This window comes from Denticeps clupeoides, chromosome 13 (assembly GCF_900700375.1).
Source record: "Denticeps clupeoides chromosome 13, fDenClu1.1, whole genome shotgun sequence".
Lineage (NCBI taxonomy): Eukaryota > Metazoa > Chordata > Actinopteri > Clupeiformes > Denticipitidae > Denticeps > Denticeps clupeoides.
The window spans coordinates 21,157,205-21,179,342 of NC_041719.1; the positions used below are offsets into that span (position 1 = coordinate 21,157,205).

Below are 22,138 nucleotides of genomic sequence, written 5' to 3' on the forward strand. Positions count from 1 at the left end.
AATGGCCTGTATTAAATTAATACAATGACTGCATTTGATTTGTGTATTGTATAATGCATGAACACACTAACATACCCCACATTGAGAATCATTGCTTAAAAATATCCTTCTACTGCAACATAAAATGTATTTTTAATGCATTATTTACAAAAAACAAAATATGAATAAACAGTGTTATCCAAGAAAAAAGTTACTGTCCTCAGTTACTGCCATGCTTAATTATTTGCAAACATGCAAAATTACTCATTATTTGTTTATACCATGTCATAATTGTTTTGCTAGAAATTGCACATGTGACAGGCATCTCATCACTATATGGACTCTTATCTTTTTCACTTGGTCTATAGCAGTTGGTCCATTTATGTTGCTGGTGTGTCTTAATTACAGATCCTCTCTGTCATCGCTTTCTGTAAATAAAAAATATTGACTTGAATTCATGAAATAAATTAAATAAGTTAAATAAGTACATGCATAGTCAAGCACAATGCAATTTTACACTAAAATATTGTAAATACTTTTTTTTATTAATTTATATTCCTTTTCATATGCTGTATTATTTCCCGGATGGAAAATCATGAGTTCTAATTGATGCTCTCTAGAGTCTCTCCCTGAAACTTTAAACTGACAGGAAATTGCCTTACCAGAGGTTCCAGCTCAGAGTGGTCAATGAAGCTAAACTCAGAGATGAAGTAGTAGTAGTGTTTGTAGCAGGTGTTAATATGAGCTTCAGCGCCCATGTTGCAAATGCTATCAAAGTGGTGGATGTACACATGAACAAAGACACGGAAGAGGCGGGTCAGGATCTTCTTGCACACTTGCTGGAAGTTCTTAGGAAAGGGAACCCCTAAAACAAGGAGAAAATGATTGGTCCACCCAGTTCTACAGTAATACAAATGATCAGCACCAATCTCATCCCAGCAGACACCACACACCTACACGTGTTGGGAAGGTGTCTTCATCATTGATTAGGGCCTCAATCCAGTCCATCAGAAGGTTCATGTACTTCAGGGCAGGCAGCTTGGTGGGTTTCTTGTAGAGATCACCATCCTGCCAGCGGTACTCATAACGCTGGCCACCAGACATGATGGGGCAGCTTCGCTCAGTGCAGAACTCGCTCACCGTGCCATAGATCAGGTTGATCCGGTTGAAGAAGTCCACCACATGCACAGCAATCCAGTCGTTGATATTCTCTCCTTCAGGTAGCTGCACCACTTTTCGTAGGTCTAGGCCTGACTTAAGCGAGGCCTGTGCTTTCTTGTACAGCTCAAATCTCTGAGTTCCGGGCTCAAAACGTTTCCGGGGCCTGAATGTCTTGTCTTTACTGAAGACCTGCCCTAAGCAGAGGGCCATCCTTTATTACACTGAGCTGAATAACTGGGGACAGTAGGGAAGTTAGTAAGGCCAGAAAGTTTTCTGTAGTGCACCCTGTGAAACATAAAGGGCGCAGCCTCCTGCCCTTAGAATAAGTGGCTTACTTATCACGATGTGTTCAGGAAAAAAAGGATAGAGGCTAAATTTGGCCAAAGATTATCTGAGAACAAAAACATCCTGTCAGTTTTTTTAGAACTGCACCTCTTAAATTTGATGTAATGAAGATGCTGGGCAACGCAAAAGTCTCAAGCCATATATCATGCTATTTATCTGATGCTTGGATGGAATTTCTGACAATGCAGTGGTCAAAGCTGATGAGATGATGATGCTGTTGTGGTAGAAAGCAAATAGATAATAAAGAAATCAGACCAATAAGGACACAGAATGATTTGTGCGAGCATATCACTTTAAGAAGAACAGGCCATTATTAGCAGTGTACAGTTTAACATGGCATGTTCATGTGTATGTTTTTCCACAGAAACTAATAAAGAGGTGTGACTCTGTACCGTGCAACTGAAACAAATCGCCACCAGACACTAGCTTTTTCAGATGTACTTCTTTCTTTCATTTCAGAACCACAACCCATGTATCTGACTTTTAGTGATCTTGAGGTCATCAAAGAGTTGCTGTCTCACTGTCTGAAGCGGCGATGGCTGCAGCTAAAGGGAAATCAGAAAACCAGACACTAAAAAAGAGCCTCTTCTTTGAGCCAGAATCCTGGGGTGAGGGTTCTGCTGCTAAACCACTGGTGATTGGTGTTAGTTCTCCAGCAGAATTAAAAACACGTACTTTCACTTTAAAACCTGCATCTGTTCCTCCACACGTCCAAACTAGCATGTCTGGTCGTGTTTACAGACTTCAATCTCTAAATTACCAGCATAGAATTTTTTTCATAGCTAAACTAGAAGTTAAGTATTCAGGAGAAGATAAAGCAAGAAAAGAAAGTAGAAGTTTTCCTACGGTACCTGGCCTGTGACCTGCCTGGAATGGCATGGAATGTTGTGGAGCGCTGTGGGAAGTTCTTCTGTCAGTCTCTCTACTTAACTCCCCTTGATTGGCTGTGTCCCTTCAGACTCTATAGACACTCCTTCTCTTTCAGACAAAGATCAGAAAAAAGAGCTAAAGGGAAAACGTTGTTTGCCTTCTCTTCCTGGGAATGATGTCACATCCTGATTTTGTGTGGGTGGCCCGGCCACTTCTGCCTGTGAGAGTGTTTAAATGTCGGTTGAATGTATGTGTGTGTGTGTGTGTGTGTGTGTGTGTGTGTGTGTGTGTGTGTGTGTGTGTGTGCGCGTGTGACTTGCCTTACATCGTAAGAGGAACAATAAAGTTAAAAAGGGGGTGAGGTTTCTGTTTTCCAAGGGGTGGAGAGTTGAAGGAAGACTGCCCCAGGCCTGCTCCTCCTCTTCCCATCCTAGCCTCTCTCTTTTCTCCCTCCCCCTCCCTGTCTTCTCATTCCTGAACAATGCATAACATATACCTGATTGTGGTATTTGAATCTATTTTCCTAATTGAATTGATACATTTTTTCATTTCTTCATGATTAGCATGTCGATTTGTTTTTTGAACAACCAGCATATTGACACACCCTCACATGTCTGGGTTAGAACCGGGTTCCTTGTGTCTGTGGCTGTCCCAGAGTTTGCATGGGATTACATGCTACAGTTTCCAACGTCAGGCTGGTGTGGATAAGAAATTCATGAAAGTGAGTTTATTTTATGTATTTTAACCGTAATTAAAGTGGACCACTTCTGAGGGTCTCCAAACTATCTACTGTAGTCGTGTTGGGGCCAAGCCATCTGTAACGGCAGTACTCAACTGGCTGTAGAATATACCTGCACTCGGTGAAGCTCTGTTTGGTGCTGATAACAGCTGGCTGAACTGCTGGCTGCATACTTGAATGGTGAGAACAGTTGCTGAACTCAGTCCAGGGGTTTTAGCTCCAGAAGATCACATTTCTGCCTGAGGTAAAATGCCTTTGTAGGGTTTGATAGGATGTTGTGCACGCTTTCTTTCATAAGGTAGTAAAACTAAAGCTATCAAGCAATTAATTGACATTTACAATCAAGTATTTACATTAAGTACACATGATGTGTACTATGGAACAATAAAATGTATTCTGTATGCTTGGACTCCCAACTGCAGAAGTTTTATAATGACTGTGACCTAGGTCAGATTAATAAAAAAAAAAAAAAAAAAACAGAAATCATTTTTGGATTTACAAAATTGCTTCATCTTTGAAAGTTGCCCGGTTAATCTTCAAATTGTCATGTGTGGAGGAGTGTCATTACCATTATGTGCTCACTCTGCACAATGTACAAACCTTCTAACATTGTGAAAAGAGTAAAAATTTAGTATATTCTGGTGATGACACTAGATGGAGCCATAAATGCATCCCAGTGAGTCAGTCTACGTACGCTGTACAACAGTACTGCATTAAAGGTGTCGTATTGACAGGACTTGTCTAGTGTTCACACTGATCAGAGATGACAGTCACTGTAGCAGATCTGTCACGGTTTACAACTGCTTCACCCAATTTTTCTTTTCTTTGTTCTCAGCCTACATACTGATATTCGCAGGAAGTGAAACCTGACATCCAGCCTTTTGTTTCCTCAAGAATGACCTCAACTGCACAATGTACAGGCTCCTCCAAGCAATTTAACCATTTCACGATTCACATGTTATTTCAGCTCTTCACATGACAACATTCAAAGCATGTAACACATTCTGCCTAGTATTATTCCCTTTATTTCCTTTTCAAAATTATTTACCTAAATAAAAACGAATGGTTGGCTATTTCCAGAATATCAAACTATAGTTGACTCTAGTATTTCTTCACATAACCTGCTTGTCACTGAAAAAGTGTGAGAAGCAGGTCTATGTGTGTCTATTCACACAAGCACAAGAACTATGTGGAATTTGGGAACTTGCTAAATGAGTGACCTGTCGCCATGATACTGATGGATGGATGCAGTCAGTTTCAAATGCTGCCACTGTGATTTCACTGGAGGGCCACATCACTGTTCGATTGATAGACAATCAAGTGTTTTTACTGTAGTATTCTGGTTAATACAAAACAGCCCTAATTAAATAACTAACTGAAGCCGCCTGTTCCTCCTCTTCCCTTTCCTAGCCTCTCTCATGCCATTATCTCCCTCAGGGAGGGCCCTGACTTCATCTCTACCCTGGGTGTATAATACAAAACTGCAAACTGCACTTTTAATAAACCAAAAAACCTACAAATTGGTCACATTCCTAATTAACAAATTAAAGATGCAGAAATGGGTATTTATATTCTCTATGAGCAAGTCAGAGAAAATATCAAAATGAGAAATGAGGGTAAGAGGCAAGACCGCTGGCAAACCATTCTATGGTTATCACATGCGATTTTTTTAATTTACAGTGGCAAAAAAAGTATTTGAATACTTTTCTACCCATTTGAATTGCATGGTTACCTGCATTAAGTTGTCATAAAATGTTCAGTTGTCCTTACCTGGTATTGTTTTGACCCAATGTTGTCATCTTCCTGTGCCGTTCCTGGCCATTGTGCAGGTCTGATCCACCTGGGTTATTGCTACCAAGGAAAGTTTAACCACTTATTAATTCCATTTGTCAGTATAGAATATTTGTCAATAACCTTGACTAAGATTAAAATCCAGTGCTGGGACAGTGGTGGCCTAGCAGGTAAGGAAGCACACCCATAATCGGAAGGTTGTCGGTTTGAATCCCGAGCCGCCAAGGTATCACTGAGGTCCCCTTTATCGAAGTCCCCACACACTGCTCCCCGGGTGCTTTTCATGGCTGCCCACTGCTCACTAAGGGTGATGGTTAAGTTGAAGTTGAGCTTTATTGTCATTGCAACTACATACATGTTAGACAGCACATAGTGAAATGAAACAATATTTCTCCGAACCAGTTGCTGCATGTAACATTTAAACTAAACAAAGTTACATACTGACATAATGTGCATATGTGACAGACAAACTGGGCTACAAGTGCAAAGGGGGACACAGGCAGTGCAAAATTAACATCTGACAAAAACATGTAGACATTAATCAGACAGACAGTGCTAAACTAAATGGATTGGTGCATTAATATATATTATTACTCAATAAAACAGAGTTAGTGTGTGTGTGTGTGTGTGTAGGTCTGTCCCTGAGTGTTCAGGAGTTTGATGGCCTGTGGGATAAAGCCCAAACCAGACAATGATGCAACTGGTCAGATGCAATGGTCCCTCTATAGAAGGTGGTGGGGATTGGTGGTGGGAGATGGGCTTTCATCAGCCTCCACAGGATGTAAAGACGCTGCTGGGCTTTCTTGACTGTTGAGCTGGTGTTGGTGTCAATCTGTCAATTTTCAGTGGTCCCTCCTTTCTCTTGAAGTCAAAAAAATGATCTCTTCCATGTTCAGAAGCAGATTGTTGACCTTACACCAGTCCATCAGTCGTTGCACCTCCTCTCTGTACGCTGAATCATTGTTGTTGCTGATGAGACCAATCACAGTCGTGTCATCTGCAAACTTCATGATGTGGTTGGAGCTGTGCATCGCTGCACAGTCGTGGGTCAGCAGGGTGAACAGCATTGGACTGAGCACACAGCCCTGAGGAGCTCATGTGCTCAGTGTGGTGGTGCTGGAGATGCTGTTCCTGATCTGGACATGAAGTCCAAGATCCAGTTGTAGAGGGAGGTGTTCAGGCCCAGCATCTCAACCTGTTGCTGAGGAATGATGGTGTTTAATGCTGAACTAAAGTCTATGAACAGAATTTGTGCGTATGTGACCTTATTGTCCAGGTGGGTGAGGGTCCGATACAGGGTGGTGGGGACGGCATTGTCGAACGGTTCGAACGAATTGCAGTGGGTCCAGGGTGGAGGGCAGTGGGGTCTTAATTTGTTTCACCAGCCTCTCGAAGCACTTCATCATGATGGGTGTAAGTGCAACGGGACGTAGTCATTAAGACACGACACTAAAGACTTCTTCGCCACAGCCACAATGGTGGTGGCCTTGAGACACATTGGAACAATGGCGGAGCTACAAGCTCGCTCCCATCCTTACCAGAATCTTCAACCTCTCCCTGGGCCAGGCAGTCATTCCATCCAACTTAAAACCAACCACAATCATACCAGTGGCAAAACATCTCCCATCACCAGCCTAAATGATTACAGTTTTGTGGCCCTCGCCCTCACGCTTTGAGACACTAGTGCTCCGGCACCGTGTGCTGTGCTTGCTATGTATCACAATGGTGATACTTGCTATGTATCAGGGCAGTGGTGGCCTAGCGGTTAAGGAAGCGGCCCCGTAATCAGAAGGTTGCCGGTTTGAATCCTGATCCACCAAGGTGCCACTGAGTAAAGCACCGTCCCCACACACTGTTCCCCGGGCACCTGTCATGGCTGCACACTGCTCACACAGGGTGATGGTTAAAAGCAGAGGACAAATTTCACTGTGTGCACCGTGTGCTGTGCTGCTGTGTATCACATGTGACAGTCACTTCAATGACAATTATTTCTTTTTTTTTTAATCTGATCACATTTAATGACAAATTAAGGGAGAAAACCATGAAATTCCTTTTTTTTTCTTGCCACTGTATACTGCTAACAACAAGCAATGTTCACATGGCAAGCCTACAGCATCTGGTAGATGATGATGATTAAATAAATCACTAAAATCAACATCTCCTACATTTTGGTTCCTTGATGCTATGTGAAAGCAAAGGTCAAAGTTAAAACTAAATTCACCCAGAAGCCACTAGGACAGATTACCCGTCAACCTCAAATGTTTGATGCATCAGCAAGGACTAGAACATTCATAGAACCACTGATGTAGACCAAGCCAGGTAAATGGGCCCTTGACACCTTTTGTTCAGGACAGATTTTGCATTAATCAGAAAGCATCAGGGTAATTCACCGGCTACCTGTGTGAGATAAGAAGAACTTTAATTACAAGCAGGGTAGTTATCTAATCATTCTTCTGACTTCTGGATGAAGCATATCTACATGATGATTGCACCATATACCTCTGATATCAGGAGCTGTTGGAAGGTTGTAGAAGGTTGGATGGTGTGTGTTTAAATAAGTATATTTGTCCCAGTGGTTGAGACTCTTCTCTTCAAAATCTCCATGTCAGGTAATTATAAGTCTAAAACTAGTTTTAAAATACAAGGAATACACGATCTGTGAAAATGAACCTCTGTGGCTAACATGGTGCATCTTCATCAGCCAGAACCTCGTTTTAATGTAATAATCATACCGAGACGAGACTGGATGTATCATTTAAAAACAGAATGAGGACTAGCGTATTTCTAACCGAGTAGACCGAGTTAGTTATGTGGGAGTTGATGCTGTAGATATGAGTAGAGAGTAAAACTACATTTCCTGTTTGAGAAGAAGTTTGTCGCCGCCCGACCGCCCACATTTCCTGCCGGGAAGGGCTGGGTCTCCGCGGCTCTGTACCGAGGAGCCGGGCTGGAGGGAAGGAAGGAAGGAGGGAGGAAGGAGAAGACGAAGAAGAAGAAGAAGGAGGAGGAGAGAGCAGCACAAGTCCACGCGTGGGTACCTTTCCGCTCCTTTCTTCCAGGTAGGTCACCATGAGCCTCGTCTCGGGCGGTTTTCTCGTCCTTTTTCTAGTTACCGTGGCGTTTTCTCGGGAAAGTCCCCGCCGAGTCCCGGCGTTTCTCACGCTGAGGAGGGTGTCAAGGTGACCCGGCAGCCGTCGCCGTGCGGGCGTAAATACGGGTGTCGCCAGATCACTGCTGACTTCGTGCTTCTCTCCTCCTGATGCCACATGATGTGGATCAAGAGTTTTATTCATTTACTCCGTTCCAAATGATAACTTATTTTTCATCTAACGGTTGCACCGCAACATGTGAATAAAACCTTATAGTCAGATTGGTGCTCAAAATGTCAGTCTTGCTTTTAATGTTTTGGTGTTTGTGGAACTGTAAAATGCCGTATAACATCCTACCATGTTAAAAAAGATGCATTTCCTATAACGGAGCACGTCTACTTCCTGGTGACCATCATGACGTGACCACCAGGGTCAGCAGCACCGTGTGAAGAGAGATTCATGTAGATATTTCATGTAGATATTTCCAGCTATTTTGTACTTCATGGCTGGCCCTTTAAATAAAAGTGAAGTGATTGTCATTGTGAAACACTGCAGCACAGCACACGTTGACACAGTGAAATGTGTCCTCTGTATTTCACCATCACCCTTGGTGAGCAGCCATGGAGCAGCGTGTGGGGACCTTCATCAAGAGGACCTCAGTGGCACCTTAGCAGTTGGGGTTTCAAACCCGCAACCTTCCGATTACGGGTCTGCTTCCTTACTCGCTACGCCACCACCACCGCCCCAAATGTCAACACAAAACATGTCCTCCCTGGGTGGGCTTAAACACCAACCTTTTTGAGAGCCTTCACCCCGTGCAGCTGTGGCAGATGCTGTTCATTTCTGTACTGTTCCAGGTCTGCCTGTCAGATTTCATATAGAAATGTGTGTGTGTATAATGGATGTAAATGTGATGCTTTTTGTGTTTGCTGTGAGCATCTCGCTAAACAGGATTTTGCAAGGCCGGCGACGTAAGAATTTTTGAGTGGATGAGGGACTTATTGAATTAAGCCCAGTGACCTTCCAGCTGGCATTTGATTGGTGGAGAACGCCATGGCCTGAGGCTGATGAATGTGTGACCACCGTGTCTCTCTGCCTGGCCTTCCTGTCCAGAGAGCGCTGTGACCACTGAAATTCTACCCGTCGCAAAGTGGACGGTGTAAATATTTTTATAAAATGTAGAAACGGTTACACTGTCAATACTGGCCCATGCATGTTCGCCATCATATGGGGCTGTGTGCATGAGCAGGACATTGCAGAAATTCACTTCTTTAAATGAGTAGTAGTAAATACAGAGGAACTTCAGTTAGCAGTGTGCCGTGTGGCTGGTTTTCATTATCTGCATATTGTAAATGCTGATACCTTGCTGATGGAGACATGTTTTCCTCCCTTGTGTCTGTCTGCATCCATGTTGCCCTTGACTGCAATTGTGCTTTGCAGTTCTTCCCACAAGAGCCATATTCTCTCAATAGCATAAAAACCACAAATTCTAAAAATAATAGTAAAACGGTTGCAGTCATGCACCGATTTAACTTAAATAATGTGTGCAAAATATCATCTGCTTTTTCATACACACAAGTGTCTGCAAAAGCATGCTGTAATTGTGAATGTGCATACAATCAATTTCACATTACACTAGATGTGGAATAATTTAAGTGTTTTTAACTATTTACTTTCATCTGAGTGATGAAAATATCAGAGGTCATAAAGGATTAAACGATTGTGTCATAACTAATGCTTTTCATACCACTGGGAAGTCTATTCCTGAGCAACATGCTGTTTCTCCGAGATATGTCCTGCTGATGAGGAATGCATCATTTCTGGTAGACTGTGAGCATTGCTCCTGTAAAACCACAATTTAACGTTGTAATAGCAGAGTTTTTGTTGTCTCAGCTGCTGCTCAGGGGACAAAAAGCGATTCAGGCCTTTCCTCTTTTGTGCAACATAAACTGCAGTTCTTCCCCTGCTTTGTTCTCTGGGCTAATTCCGTTTCCTCTTCTGAAAGTGGCCGTGAAAAGTTGTCCTTGTCGTGTCAGCGCTGCTGCAGGTGGGTATTGATGAAATCGGATATGGTTTCAACAGCCGTGGTAAAACGGGAAGAGTTACTAAAAGTACTACTCTGAAGGGAGGGCACTACCATATACACATTTTTAACTGCAGTTTGAGGAGCACTCAATACTACTATTTAACATTAAATTGTAGTAAAGAGATGTGGGGAAATGGCAGTTTTGCCAGGCTACAGTTTGAAAATAGCAGGGTTTTGGGAAATCTGAAACCTGATCCTGAAGTAGGGAGCATGCGTCGGCGGTTTGTGCAGATGGATCTCCTGCTTTCTTTAGAAAAGGCCTGTCAGTCAGCGTTCTTGCAACGTTTATTTAATGTCTAGCAGTGCTGGTCAAAATGCTGATTTACAAATTTACACTAAATGTTAGGATTGATACTTGAGTAAAGGTGACTTGAAAGTCAGTGTTTCCCTTCCCACAATGTCCTCTAAATACTTATTTCTACTCTGTAATCGACATTAATCGTTCTTGAAAAGATTTTGTCTGTGACCCCGTGAACTAACTACTATTTAAAGGTCCTTTGACATGATTTTTTTGCTTTTATTTCGGTCTTAGTTACTCCCCTAATATTAATTAAGTCTCTTTCTGAAACTCAACCTTGGTGCAGATTTCCCCAGGAGGCGCCGTTTTTGGTGTTTCTTTAAATGCTAATGAGGAGGAGAGAGGCGGGACGAGGAGGAGAGCAGCGTATAGAAATGAGCGGGCATTCGTGGAAATGACGTCATCTACACCATTCACCAACCACAATGTTTGGCACAGACAGGAAGTCGTGTCGCCGTTTTTCCAGGAAAACAATTAAATGAACCCACTGGTTCTTCAAAGTTTCGTGCCACTGCAGGACAATAGACAGGCTAGGGGGACTTGTATTAATGTTAAATAATCCCTTTTTTACATCCGAATTGTAGATTGTTCTGGTTTTGTACACCTGAAAAAAGTGGACTGAACAGTATAGAAAAATAGCTCTGCTTCCTTTCTGGTTCGCCTGCAACAGAGGAATTGTTTAAAATGATCCTTTGGGGGGTTCCTGGCTTCATCATCAGGATCACAAGTAGTTGAACAGCAGTCTTGACACTGTAGTGTAATCTAAACACAAACCCTCACTCACCAATATGTACCCTAGAAACATTGGCTCAGTTAGTGGTATTTGGTTTAATTTTTTGAATTCAGCATATGACAGCATCACTGTTGTAACACAGAACCAGTCTGCTGCGCAGGGTGTATGAAGGCAGGTAATCTTACACCTAAACTAATCTGGGATTATGGAACACTGCGGTAGATTATTTCCATGCAGAAGAATCCCTTTCACCACACAATTTTCCAGATATTTCCAGGCATGTTACGGTCACCAGAATAGCAGCAGAAGGGGAGACATGAAAGAAGTAGGAGGGGACTTGGTAGACCACAGAAGACTAGATGGCCTGAAGATTGTCCTCCCCTGGGCCGGAGCAACTGGTCAAACAGGATCTGACGCACTGAAAGGCCTACTACGTACACGGAGCTGCAGGAAGAGTTAAAGCTTCTGCCTTGTAGTCTGTTTGCCAAGATTCTTACATTGCAACAGCTGACCACCTGGCAAAGGTCAAGCACACAGCACTTGACCCTTAAAGGCTTTATAAATTAATAAGGCATTAGAAGTTCCTGATTGATTTGGGGAATCCTATTTGCTGATATGATTTGTTAGGACTGCAATGTGTATTTCAAACTAGTTTGTTCCTTAAATTTTGTCTCCTGGAGTAAAGCTCTTGAGTGTTCAAGAACATTGCTGTGCTAATCCCAAGGTCCTCTGAGGAGCATCTCTGGAATAATCCAAGATTTAAACTAAACACCTATGGTCATTTAATTCTCCCAATAAGTAACTATATTAGAACTGGTCTCTATGAGCTGCAGTGGCAAAATTAGGCTAATACAGTTAGGGTTGGGTTGGGTTCTAATACAGTTACTTATTTGGAGTATTACATTAATTTGATACAAATATACAGATAGTAAAACATCTGATAATAGAAATTATGTTTTAATGATATGTAATGATATGTTTTAATATCATCATTTTTGTTTGTAAGGTTTAGGACTAGGCATAAGAACAGGCTCCTGGACAAAGGCGTTCTTACAGAATAAAAAATTTGCACAAAATGCCTCAGTCATGTTTAAGTATCTTGTTTTATCAGCCTTTCAGGTTAATGGTGGGGAGTGTAGGGTGTGCGTTGTCCTGTTTTATTTCATCCAATATTTACATTGCAGCTCTGAGTAAGGTCCACACCTTATGATATGTATTAGACAATAAAGCATGATTAAATGTCAAAATACCAGTAAAATATATATATATATATTTGACTCAGAACAGGGCATGGCTAAACGGTCCTTTGCCTTGGTGGAGTGGGCATTAGAGAGGTTGTGTCTGCTCTGGACCTAATTACTGGCCTTGGGTAACATTATAACACAGTTTATTGAGCTGTCCGTCTGTACCATGTGTCTCCTGTTATATGTGCTTTAATCTTGGGTGTAGGGAATGGGACATCACTAGGGGTGTTGAAATTAATTTCATAACCAATATATTGCATATGCGGCTGATTCTGCATCGCTGCAGTGCAGAACACAATCAATTATATCAGAATAACGTTGCTGCTAATTTACTGGCAGCGGCATAAACTATACAAGCATTCAGACAAAACTATTGACAAGACAGAAGCGCTTGTAATCGGGCCTCAAGCAGCCAGGCATAAACTGGCTGACTACACAATAACCCTGGATAGCCTTTCTATCTCACCGAGTATTGAAGTGAAGGATCTAGGTGTCATCATTGATGCAGGTCTCTCATTCAGTTCGCACGTAGATAATGTCACTAGAATAGCATTCTTTCACCTTAGAAATATTGCGAAAATAAGAAATATAATTTCAATGCATGATGCAGAAAAGTTGGTCCATGCATTTATTACATCAAGGTTAGATTACTGCAATGCTTTATTGTCTGGATGCTCTAGTAGGTGCATGAGTAAACTCCAGCTAGTACAGAATGCTGCAGCCAGAGTTCTAACCAGAACCAGGAAATTTGACCACATCACCCCAGTCTTACAATCACTGCACTGGTTACCCATCAAATTTAGGATTGACTACAAAATCCTACTTTTAACCTATAAAGCTCTAAATGGTCTCACCCCACAGTACCTGAGTGAACTTTTGGTTCCTTACGAACCGCCACGCCCCCTTCGATCAATGGGTGCGGGGTCACTACTGGTACCAAAGGTGCAGATGGTCACAGCTGGGAGCAGATCCTTCTCCTATAGAGCTCCGCAGTTGTGGAACAGCTTGCCTGTCAGTGTCCGGGATTCAGACGCAGTCTCAGTGTTTAAATCCAATCTCAAAACCTATCTGTTTTCTCTGGCTTTTTGCTAAAGTCCTAGACCCTCATTTCACTTGATTTTGACGCAGTGTCAATTATAAAGTCCAGTTTATCACAGAGTCCCCCTGTTAGACACAGACAAAGTTAAATTCACCCTAGTTAGGCTGTCCTAGTTAGGGTACCGGGCCACTGTAGCACCAAAATACCACTATAACCACAGATTTCAGTATCGGTCGTACAGTGCAACCGTCTGCCGCTGCTTCTGTTTGTTTTTCTCCACGACACGGAATCAAGCGCCCAGACTACTGGCAGACCCCAGTGATCAGACCAGCAAATAAATCCTGGTTCCTGACAACTGCTTTACAAGGACAAAACATGAAACAAACCAGAGGGTCACCACAGCCACCACCACCATTACAACTACAGCTTCAGGGATCTTCAAATGGACCAGTAACATCATTACGGACACGTAATCTAGACCATGACACTGAATACATCCTGGACTTCTCCAACCCTACAACTGTAGGACTCATTATATCATATCCAACCCTGCACTGACACCATTTGCAGGCTCACTCTACCCTGGAAGGGGGTCCCTCTCTGTATCACTCCTTCCCAACGTTTCTTCCTTTCTGCAGTGTCAACTGTAGGGCCTGTCAAAGCCCATTGAGACATACTGTATGTGATTTTGGGCTATATAAGAAATAAATGTTGTTATTGCAGCAAATATGTCAATGTCTAATGGGTGTCAACACTGTGCAACACTTCAATAAAATAATGTTTATGCAAAACCAATATATGCAACTAAAATGACCAAGATGGTATGATGCACGGGACAACAATGTCACTGGTCTAAAAACTACACGAATGCTGTTAAGTTTAACATATGATGGCCAATACTAAGAGTTAAAATGTGGTGCATTGTATGAATATTTTAATTAAGCCTGGTGCACTATTCAATATAACATATATAAACTGAACTTTGAATGTCTGGTTTATGATAATATTTACCTTGAATTTTATTGAAATTTGTAAAAATTTTACATTGCGAGATAACAGTGTTCCATATTCATGTTTGCTGGACATGACCTGACCTAAACCGAAATACTTCCAGGCAGTGCTCTTGCTTTTAACATTTTCTAGCAAGCTTGGTGCTGCTGAATTCTGTTTAAAGAGTGTCTCATGTAAACATTGGGTCCTTCCGGTAGCTGGAGGACGGGAGGGGCAACATCTGTTGGAAAATTGCCTGCAATTTGCCATCTGTGAACAGCTGGAATTTAAGTGTCGATACCAGTGCTAATTAGTATAGAATTTTTTTACAAAATTTTACTAGCGATGAATATGTGAATATTTATTTAGTTCTTTCTTTATTCCTACAAGCCTGGTCTGAAGCAGGCGTATTTCTGCCGTTTGTGGAATCAGGAACACAGTTTTTCTGTCCACACGGGTGAACGAGACCTTAACTCTTTTATTTGACACATCATGTGTAGGAAACATCTATGGGATGCGTGGATTATCGTGGCATCGGTAACCGTGAGACCAGCCGCTAGGTCCGGCGTGAAGCTGTAAATGACGAAGGCAGGTTGTGTGTTGGGATGAGGGTGTGGTGAAAAGGGAGCGGGTGGCTCTGTAACAATTGGCCCCTTTTAAGATAAGAGTTGCGACTAACTTCTCACCCTTGACCTATGAGTACATTGGAATTTTAGCAGAGTAGGATAAAATCTGAACGGTTTCACCATCTCTCTCTCACACACACACACACACACACACACAGACCTTGCTTGCTTTTACTTCTTTCCTTCTTTTCTCTCTTCCTCCCTCTCTCTGTGTGTGAGCCAGTTATTCATCCCGGCAGGGTGAGTCAGGGAGGGCGGGGCCTCGGAGAACAGCAGTACCAGTCACACTCGGTCAGCCCCCCTCCTGTCTCCCTCCTTCCCTTCCTTTCATGCCGGCTTCTGCTGCTCCTCTGCTTTCTGTTCCTATCTGGGTCGAGGGAGTGGTTCTCTGAAGCAGTCGGGGCTTCGAGCTGGCTGCCGACGACCAGAGCGGGGGATCTTTCGGGTGAGTCTCAACTGCGGTCTGAGCATGGTGGGGGTGGCCCTAAGGAGAGAACTTTCCTCTGCTGCCTCCTTTGCCTAACTTTTTCACTCCTGTCCACCCAGCAGGGACATAGTCAGTCTTGAGCTAAATGTTGTGTGGTGGTTGCACAGGCACATTTACTTTACATTTACAGCATTTATCAGACTTTCAGTCCCCCTGAAGACACTCAGGGTTAAGTGTCTTGCTCAGGGACACGATGGTAGTAAGTGGGGTTTGAACCCGGGTCTTCTGGTTCATAGGCGAGTGTGTTACAGACTAGGCTACTAGCCTGTTGCTGTGTGTTGAATGAATGGTTGTGTATCTGCCCTGTTACTTTTGTTGAGTAGATGTTGGGCTGTGTGTTTGCTCCTTGTCTGGAATCTGTGTGGCTTCAGCCCCCTCCCTCCCTCCCTCCGTTCATCATTAACTCTCATCTCGTGAACATGTTCCCGTTTTCCCCTCCTATGATTCATTGACAGGATATCCATTACAAATAAGCGCACACCACCCTTTTCCCTCCGAGCTAGCTTCTCCTGAGAATACGTCTAGATTACTGCAGAGGAACAGAATAGTTGAAATGTCTTTTCTTCGTGGTGCCTGTAAGAACTGCAGTCGAGTGTTCATGTGACTAACGGCGTTCCTGCCCCTGTTCACACACTACCTACTCGCCTCTATCTTCTGGGTGTGGGAGCCTTGTGGTCAAGCGTCAGACTAACATATCTGAAGTTACATTTAAACCCCCTTAGTGCCGTGCGCTCAAGTCCGCTTTGTGATAGGTTGGAAACGTTTAACTTAGTTGTTCTGTTGAACTTTAATCAGCAAGGGAGGTCTGCCTTTCGTATCATCTTGGCTGCTGACTTAATGGAAAATGGTGCACCAAGTGGCATTTCCTCTAATTACATTAGACATGGAATGCCATTGTCAGCCCAATGAAGAATAATAGAGCTTTAAGATGGGTAGTTGGTAAAAAAATTAAAAAAAAAAAAAGGTTTTACTATTATTGTGCAGTGAAGCACGTTGTCTTAGAATATGGTGAAGTAGTAGTCATGAAAGCATTAAAAATGCTTTTCATTTTTCCATAAAGGGGACCACATCAGATGCAGAGCTGTGGCATCAGAAGAGGTTAAAATGGTTGAATTGACCATGTTTCTGTAGTCACAAGATTCAGTGTATGACAGTCATGTGACCCTTTTGGGCCGAATGTCTCATTAATAGGTGATTTCATTACCAACTCTGGTACTTTTGGTTATTCAGCTGGGAAGTATTTACACACATTTTTATATATACTCTTTTCTCATAAAATAGAACATCTGCATACACTGGCTCATACCATACATTGCCATATGTAGATGAGACAGATATACTTTCAGGAATTTTGCAGTGTTCTAGACATGTATCAGGGAGTTACGTCTCCTCTGAAAACATGATCATTATCTTTGTGTGTTATTGCTGTGCCCTGTTAAAATTTCTTCGTACAGGAGACGGCACCAATACCAGTTCTGAATGAGTAAAATGTTATCCGTTCTGTTATCAGTGGTGAAACAGTGGAGAAATACTGACAATGAGTGTGAGTTTCACACTGAAAGTAAAAGCAAGTGTGGTTAAATGTGGATACAGTGCAGAAAAGAGGTTGGAAGGGCTTCAATATATAGAAGACACAGTACACAGTAGCAGGGAGTTTTTTTTTTTTTTAATCACAATTTAAGCTTTTAAAACTCACTTGTAGGTGGTGTGAAGAATTTTAGCCGCTCTACTCACATTCGATCTCAAGTTGAACGCCATCTACAGCAAATTTTATTGAATCAAGGCACATTGTTGGTATTTATGTGTATATGTACTTTGCAAGAAAGGATAGGACAATCTTTGGACAAATGGATAAGTATAAACTTATTATACTTACAGTACAGAATGTACTATATACTGTAGTACAAAATAGAATGTCCAATAGTTTGTCTGTTTAGTATCATAAGTGAATGTCTAAAAAAAAAAGAAAAAAAAAGGAAATGTTCAGGTGACGCAAATACTCACCTTTCGTTGCGTAATTGGACCATAAGAGAAAGCGTGCTATCTTTCATTTCACATGCAAAGCTGTGGAATGCTATCAACGTTCATGCAATGTATCAGCGTGTACCATCTAGTATATGGGCATGTGGGATAAAGCATTTCAAATCAATACATCCCTTTTTGAAATCATACATTTCTGGAATCTGTTGATGTGTTGTGTAGTTAGATCATTAAATAGAGAATGTGATTGTATATTTTTCTTGTGGATTTTTTTGACTGCTTTTGTGCAGGCCTGACTCATTGACCTTTGACCTAACAAAGGTCTTTATTACTGGTTATTATTAAAATGGGGGCGGGGGCATTTGATACATTCCAGGCTTTAGCCCTTAATAACATTCTGTTGGTTTGTTGTGAGTTTAATTCAGCATCATATGAGGTCAAGTTCAAAGCTTTTAATGCCAATTCACCGAGGAATCTGAATGCTGTTTTCTGTACAATAAATAGACTAGCTTAATAAATAAAATAAAAAAAATAGGTACTTCAGAAATGAATAATCCAAAATTTAAAAATTCATAATGACAATAGTAAAAACAGTAATGGAAAGTGAGGTGGTGCCTAATTACCACAGATAGTGAGGAGACAGTCCATAGACCATAGTGGAAAAGGACAGCAGTCAAGATGTCAGCAGCAGTTGAAATAGTCCTCCCATCGTCCTTTTTCTTTTCAACATCCACCATATGCCCTTGATTTTCTGTCTCTATTTCAGTTTCAGATATTGTTTCAGTGATTATTGCCTTGTGTAGCAGGCAGGAAACCACCGCACTTCACGTCAGGTTAATGAAGTAGTCACCTTGGAAATCAGCATTGTTCGTTTATTTCTGCATTTGATCTCCTGAATGGAGGGGATTTTTCCGCTATGTATTGTACCAGTCAGTTGCCAAAACCAGACTGAGTGGCCAAAGTAGTTTATGGCTGGGACCGGCACCTGTTGCCCCATACTTAGATTTGTAATGGTCCACACCTTCACCACAAAGCTTTAGTGACTCAGCAAATGTGCTTGGGCTTGAGAGATCCAGCCTTTGACATAGTCTGGCCCAGGCTTGCATTCATCCTTATCTGTGTTTGAGGCTGCTAATCAGATGGGGAGTGGAGGCTGTTTAACTGATGAAAAATGAGCTGAGCGACTCTTCTCTATTCACACAGAAACAAAATGGCTTTTATTAGCCTGCAGCGGAGGGGCTGCCAGGATTATATCTGGAGCCTGTGGTGATGTAAATGTAAACTGTTCCGGTGGAGCCGCCTGCGCTCTGATCCTCTGCAGGACTGTAGCCTGGAACTCTCTTGCTCTTCTCTTTTCCCCTCTGTACTCAACTTGAAACATATAATGCTCACTTCAAGTTCTCTGTGCTCCGTTAGACTGCCCTGTTCACAGTTGTAACCGTAATTTTATTAAATCCTTCAGGTATAATTAGAGAGCTATATAATATAATTGTATGGCTGTTCTGTCATTACAGGGTTTACTTGTCTGAGCCAAACCAAGCACCGAGTTAAAATGTTAGAGGGAGTAGGATCCAGAATCATGGAGATTTATGACTACCTCCTGTCAGGAACTGGTAAGTCATTCTACTGTTTTATATGATTTTTAATATCTACACTGACCACTGACCTGCCTTCTCTTCTCTCTCTTAGACCCTCGAGTCAGAGCCTACCCCCTGATGGCGAGTCCCATCAACATGACCGCCATCCTGCTGTCTTATATCTTTTTTGTACTGTATGCCGGGCCACGCTTCATGGCCAAACGCAAACCCTTCCAGCTCAAGGAGGCCATGATTGCTTATAACTTCACCATGGTGGCCCTGTCCATGTATATAGTGTATGAGGTGAGATTCTCCATCAGGCATTTCATTTAGATTCTCATTAATGCATTTTTGAAGTGAGACAGAATGGGGGACAGGGCAGGATGTTGTGGTTTGCCGGCTGGGATTTTGCTGCATTGTGGCTCATTGAACTGGGAGTGTTATTGGCCAGTGATGTGGAAACAGTTACTGTTTGAAGCCAAAGTACTGTGGCCATTGTAGTAGGTGCAGGGTGGGAAAGGGTGGGATGGAGAGGGTGTTGGTAGACACCCTTTCTTTCTGTCTTTTTGTCTTTATGCAGTAGATGTTTTCTTGTACCGCAGTTCTTGATGTCTGGCTGGGCAACAACATACACCTGGCAATGTGACCCCTGTGACTATTCTGACAGCCCCCAAGGACTCAGAGTAAGACCATTTTCAGGAATCTCTTTGGTCTTCCGTGTATTTGTAACATTCAACAAGTGCCTTTAAAATGTCGTTTTACTTCCAAACAGATGGTTCAGGTGGCCTGGTTGTTCTTGTTCTCAAAGTTTATCGAACTCATGGACACGGTGAGAATTTTTGGTTCTGAAGGAAAACTGCTGTGACCATGTCCAACATTTAAGTTGTCCTTGCTTGTGTTGTCTTGTGCAGGTGTTCTTTGTGCTTCGGAAGAAGGACAGTCAGATCACCTTTCTGCATATTTTCCATCATTCCTTCATGCCCTGGACTTGGTGGTGGGGAGTCAGCTATGCCCCTGGTAAGGTTATGCAAGTTTAATGCTGGTGTGAATGTTCTTAGATGTATTTGTATTTTAATGTCAAAAAAGAAATCATAAATGCATAAACGTCTTGTGCCTGTTTTTTCTCAACCACAGGGGGAATGGGCTCTTTTCATGCTATGGTGAACTCTGTTGTCCATGTCATCATGTATTTTTACTATGCACTATCGGCTTCTGGACCACGCTTCCAGAAGTTTCTCTGGTGGAAGAAGTACATGACTGCTATTCAGCTGGTATTTTACCTTATTTTATCTTCCTGTTCAAGCATCTTTACTCTTAACCAGAATTTGTCCAGCAGATCTGCTTTATTTTATTTTTTTTAGGTTAGACTAGAGACCAAAATCAAAGTCACATGTCTGTTACAATGCAGTATTATTGCAGCCCTTCCACCCTTCCACAGGTTCAATTTGTGCTGGTGTCCCTCCATGCCACCCAGTATTACTTCATGGACAGATGTGATTACCAGGTCCCCCTCTTCATCCACCTCATCTGGATGTACGGCACTTTCTTCTTTCTGCTTTTCTCCAACTTCTGGTACCAGGCCTACACCAAGGGCAAGCGGCTTCCCAAGAACACCCAGCAGCCCAGCCAACATGGCCAAGCCAGCATGCTTTCTAATGGGGGGACTACCAATGGCTGTGCTGGAGTTGCCAATGGTAACCACAAGCACGTGAAGAAAGAAACCTCCAATGGGGTGACGCACCTGGAAAATACAAGTGCTAGTAGTGGCAAGATGAAGAAGGCTTAGGTGTGCTGGAAAGGAACACCCGAAACGAATGAAGATGAGAGCCGCACAAGCAGCCATGGATCCCAAATGTTTTAGTGGTGTCTCTTTTTCAGCTTTAGCTTGTGCTTCTTGTCCTAATTGTGCTCAAACACAGGGACATAAAAGAGTTCCCTGTTTTGTATATTTTTGTGTTTTTGTTATAATATTATTGATATTATTTTAAATGTTAATTTGGGAAACTAATTATGGAGCACAATGGATGATGATTATATCTGACGTGACTGGACTTTGGCTTCACAGAATATGCCTTACTCCGGTCAGTGCCTGCTGTCCCACCAACTCAGTCTGTGGTCAGACTGTACAGTTACTGTCCATACACATGAAGACATGTAAATACTTTTACCAGTGTTCTAAACTAATGATTTTCATGCTCAATTTTGTTACTGAATATTTGTTAAATTAAATACAAATAAATTCACCTTTAAAATGTGGTGCTACATTCCAATTCCAATATGAAATATAACATGGTAGTAAGAGTTCCATCTTTTGTTTGTGTGTTAATGTGCCGATCATATACAGTACACACACATTGGGGTAGTATACAAGACCCTTTGGGATGGTGGTACTAGTAAAGGTACTTAATATTTGTTAAACTTATGCTTCTGCATTAATTAGGATTCACATTGTAATTATAAAGTACTATTTTTCCTACACCTCTAGTATATTAAAGATAAGTTACTGTTGAAATGATTTTTACAGTAAAATGGTCCCTGTTTTAAAAACTGAGTCTAGTTTGAAAGTGAAGGTTGTATTAAAGGGTATCTATGATTGACAGGGCCAATCCTATAGCTTACTGCCACAGAGTTTGGTGTTAAATTACTGCACACTCTGCAGTAACGTGTTTTAACTTGAGGACCAGGTGAAGAGTTTCTTGGGCAAGTTTGGCATCTGTCTGAAAATGTTGAGCGCGTAGGATGTAAACAAGAGCTACATTCTGCTTTTGTTCAGGAGAAAAATGAAATGGAAGGAAGAGCTGGAGGACAAGAACTTACAGACCGATTGGTATGCATCCTACATTGTTGTGTAGGAGAAATGGGCAATGTAAGGTATTTCCATAGTCTGCCAACAAACCTAAAATGAATAGAAGCAGTCATGTCTTCCATCTCCTTCAACTGAGCTGTATCAGAGCAAAGCACTGTTTGCTCACGACTTGCATTAATGAAAGGAAGGAGATTTAACCCTAGTCTGCAGCCATCAGGCATGGACATGCCTGTTTCTGCTGGCTGCTCCTGCTACATGCACAAATGTGCAATCAGATTTTCTGAACTGGCACATACAA

At 42.1% G+C, this 22,138-nt stretch overlaps 2 protein-coding genes across 3 annotated transcripts; one reads left to right on the forward strand and one right to left on the reverse strand.

Moving 5' to 3' along the window:
• Window positions 1-107: 107 nt before the first annotated feature.
• Window positions 108-2,680, reverse strand: mob3c (MOB kinase activator 3C). Of its 2 annotated transcripts, XM_029001977.1 has the most exons (5): window positions 2,337-2,680; window positions 1,878-2,030; window positions 933-1,699; window positions 642-844; window positions 108-407 (listed from the first exon to the last, which is right to left on the reverse strand). In XM_029001977.1, exons 3-5 carry the CDS (start codon window positions 1,348-1,350, stop codon window positions 378-380), a joined length of 651 nt encoding a protein of 216 aa, XP_028857810.1. In that variant the 5' UTR covers window positions 1,351-1,699; window positions 1,878-2,030; window positions 2,337-2,680; the 3' UTR covers window positions 108-377. The 2 variants fall into 2 exon arrangements, with proteins under 2 accessions (XP_028857810.1, XP_028857809.1); XM_029001976.1 differs by lacking the exon at window positions 1,878-2,030.
• Window positions 2,021-21,339, forward strand: elovl1b (ELOVL fatty acid elongase 1b). Its single transcript, XM_029000969.1, has 9 exons — window positions 2,021-2,119; window positions 7,752-7,944; window positions 18,972-19,070; window positions 19,147-19,337; window positions 19,637-19,717; window positions 19,807-19,863; window positions 19,946-20,051; window positions 20,169-20,305; window positions 20,473-21,339. The coding sequence occupies exons 1-9, from the start codon at window positions 2,021-2,023 to the stop codon at window positions 20,818-20,820; spliced, it is 1,311 nt and encodes a 436-aa protein (XP_028856802.1). The 3' UTR covers window positions 20,821-21,339.
• The last annotated feature ends 799 nt before the right edge of the window (window positions 21,340-22,138 follow it).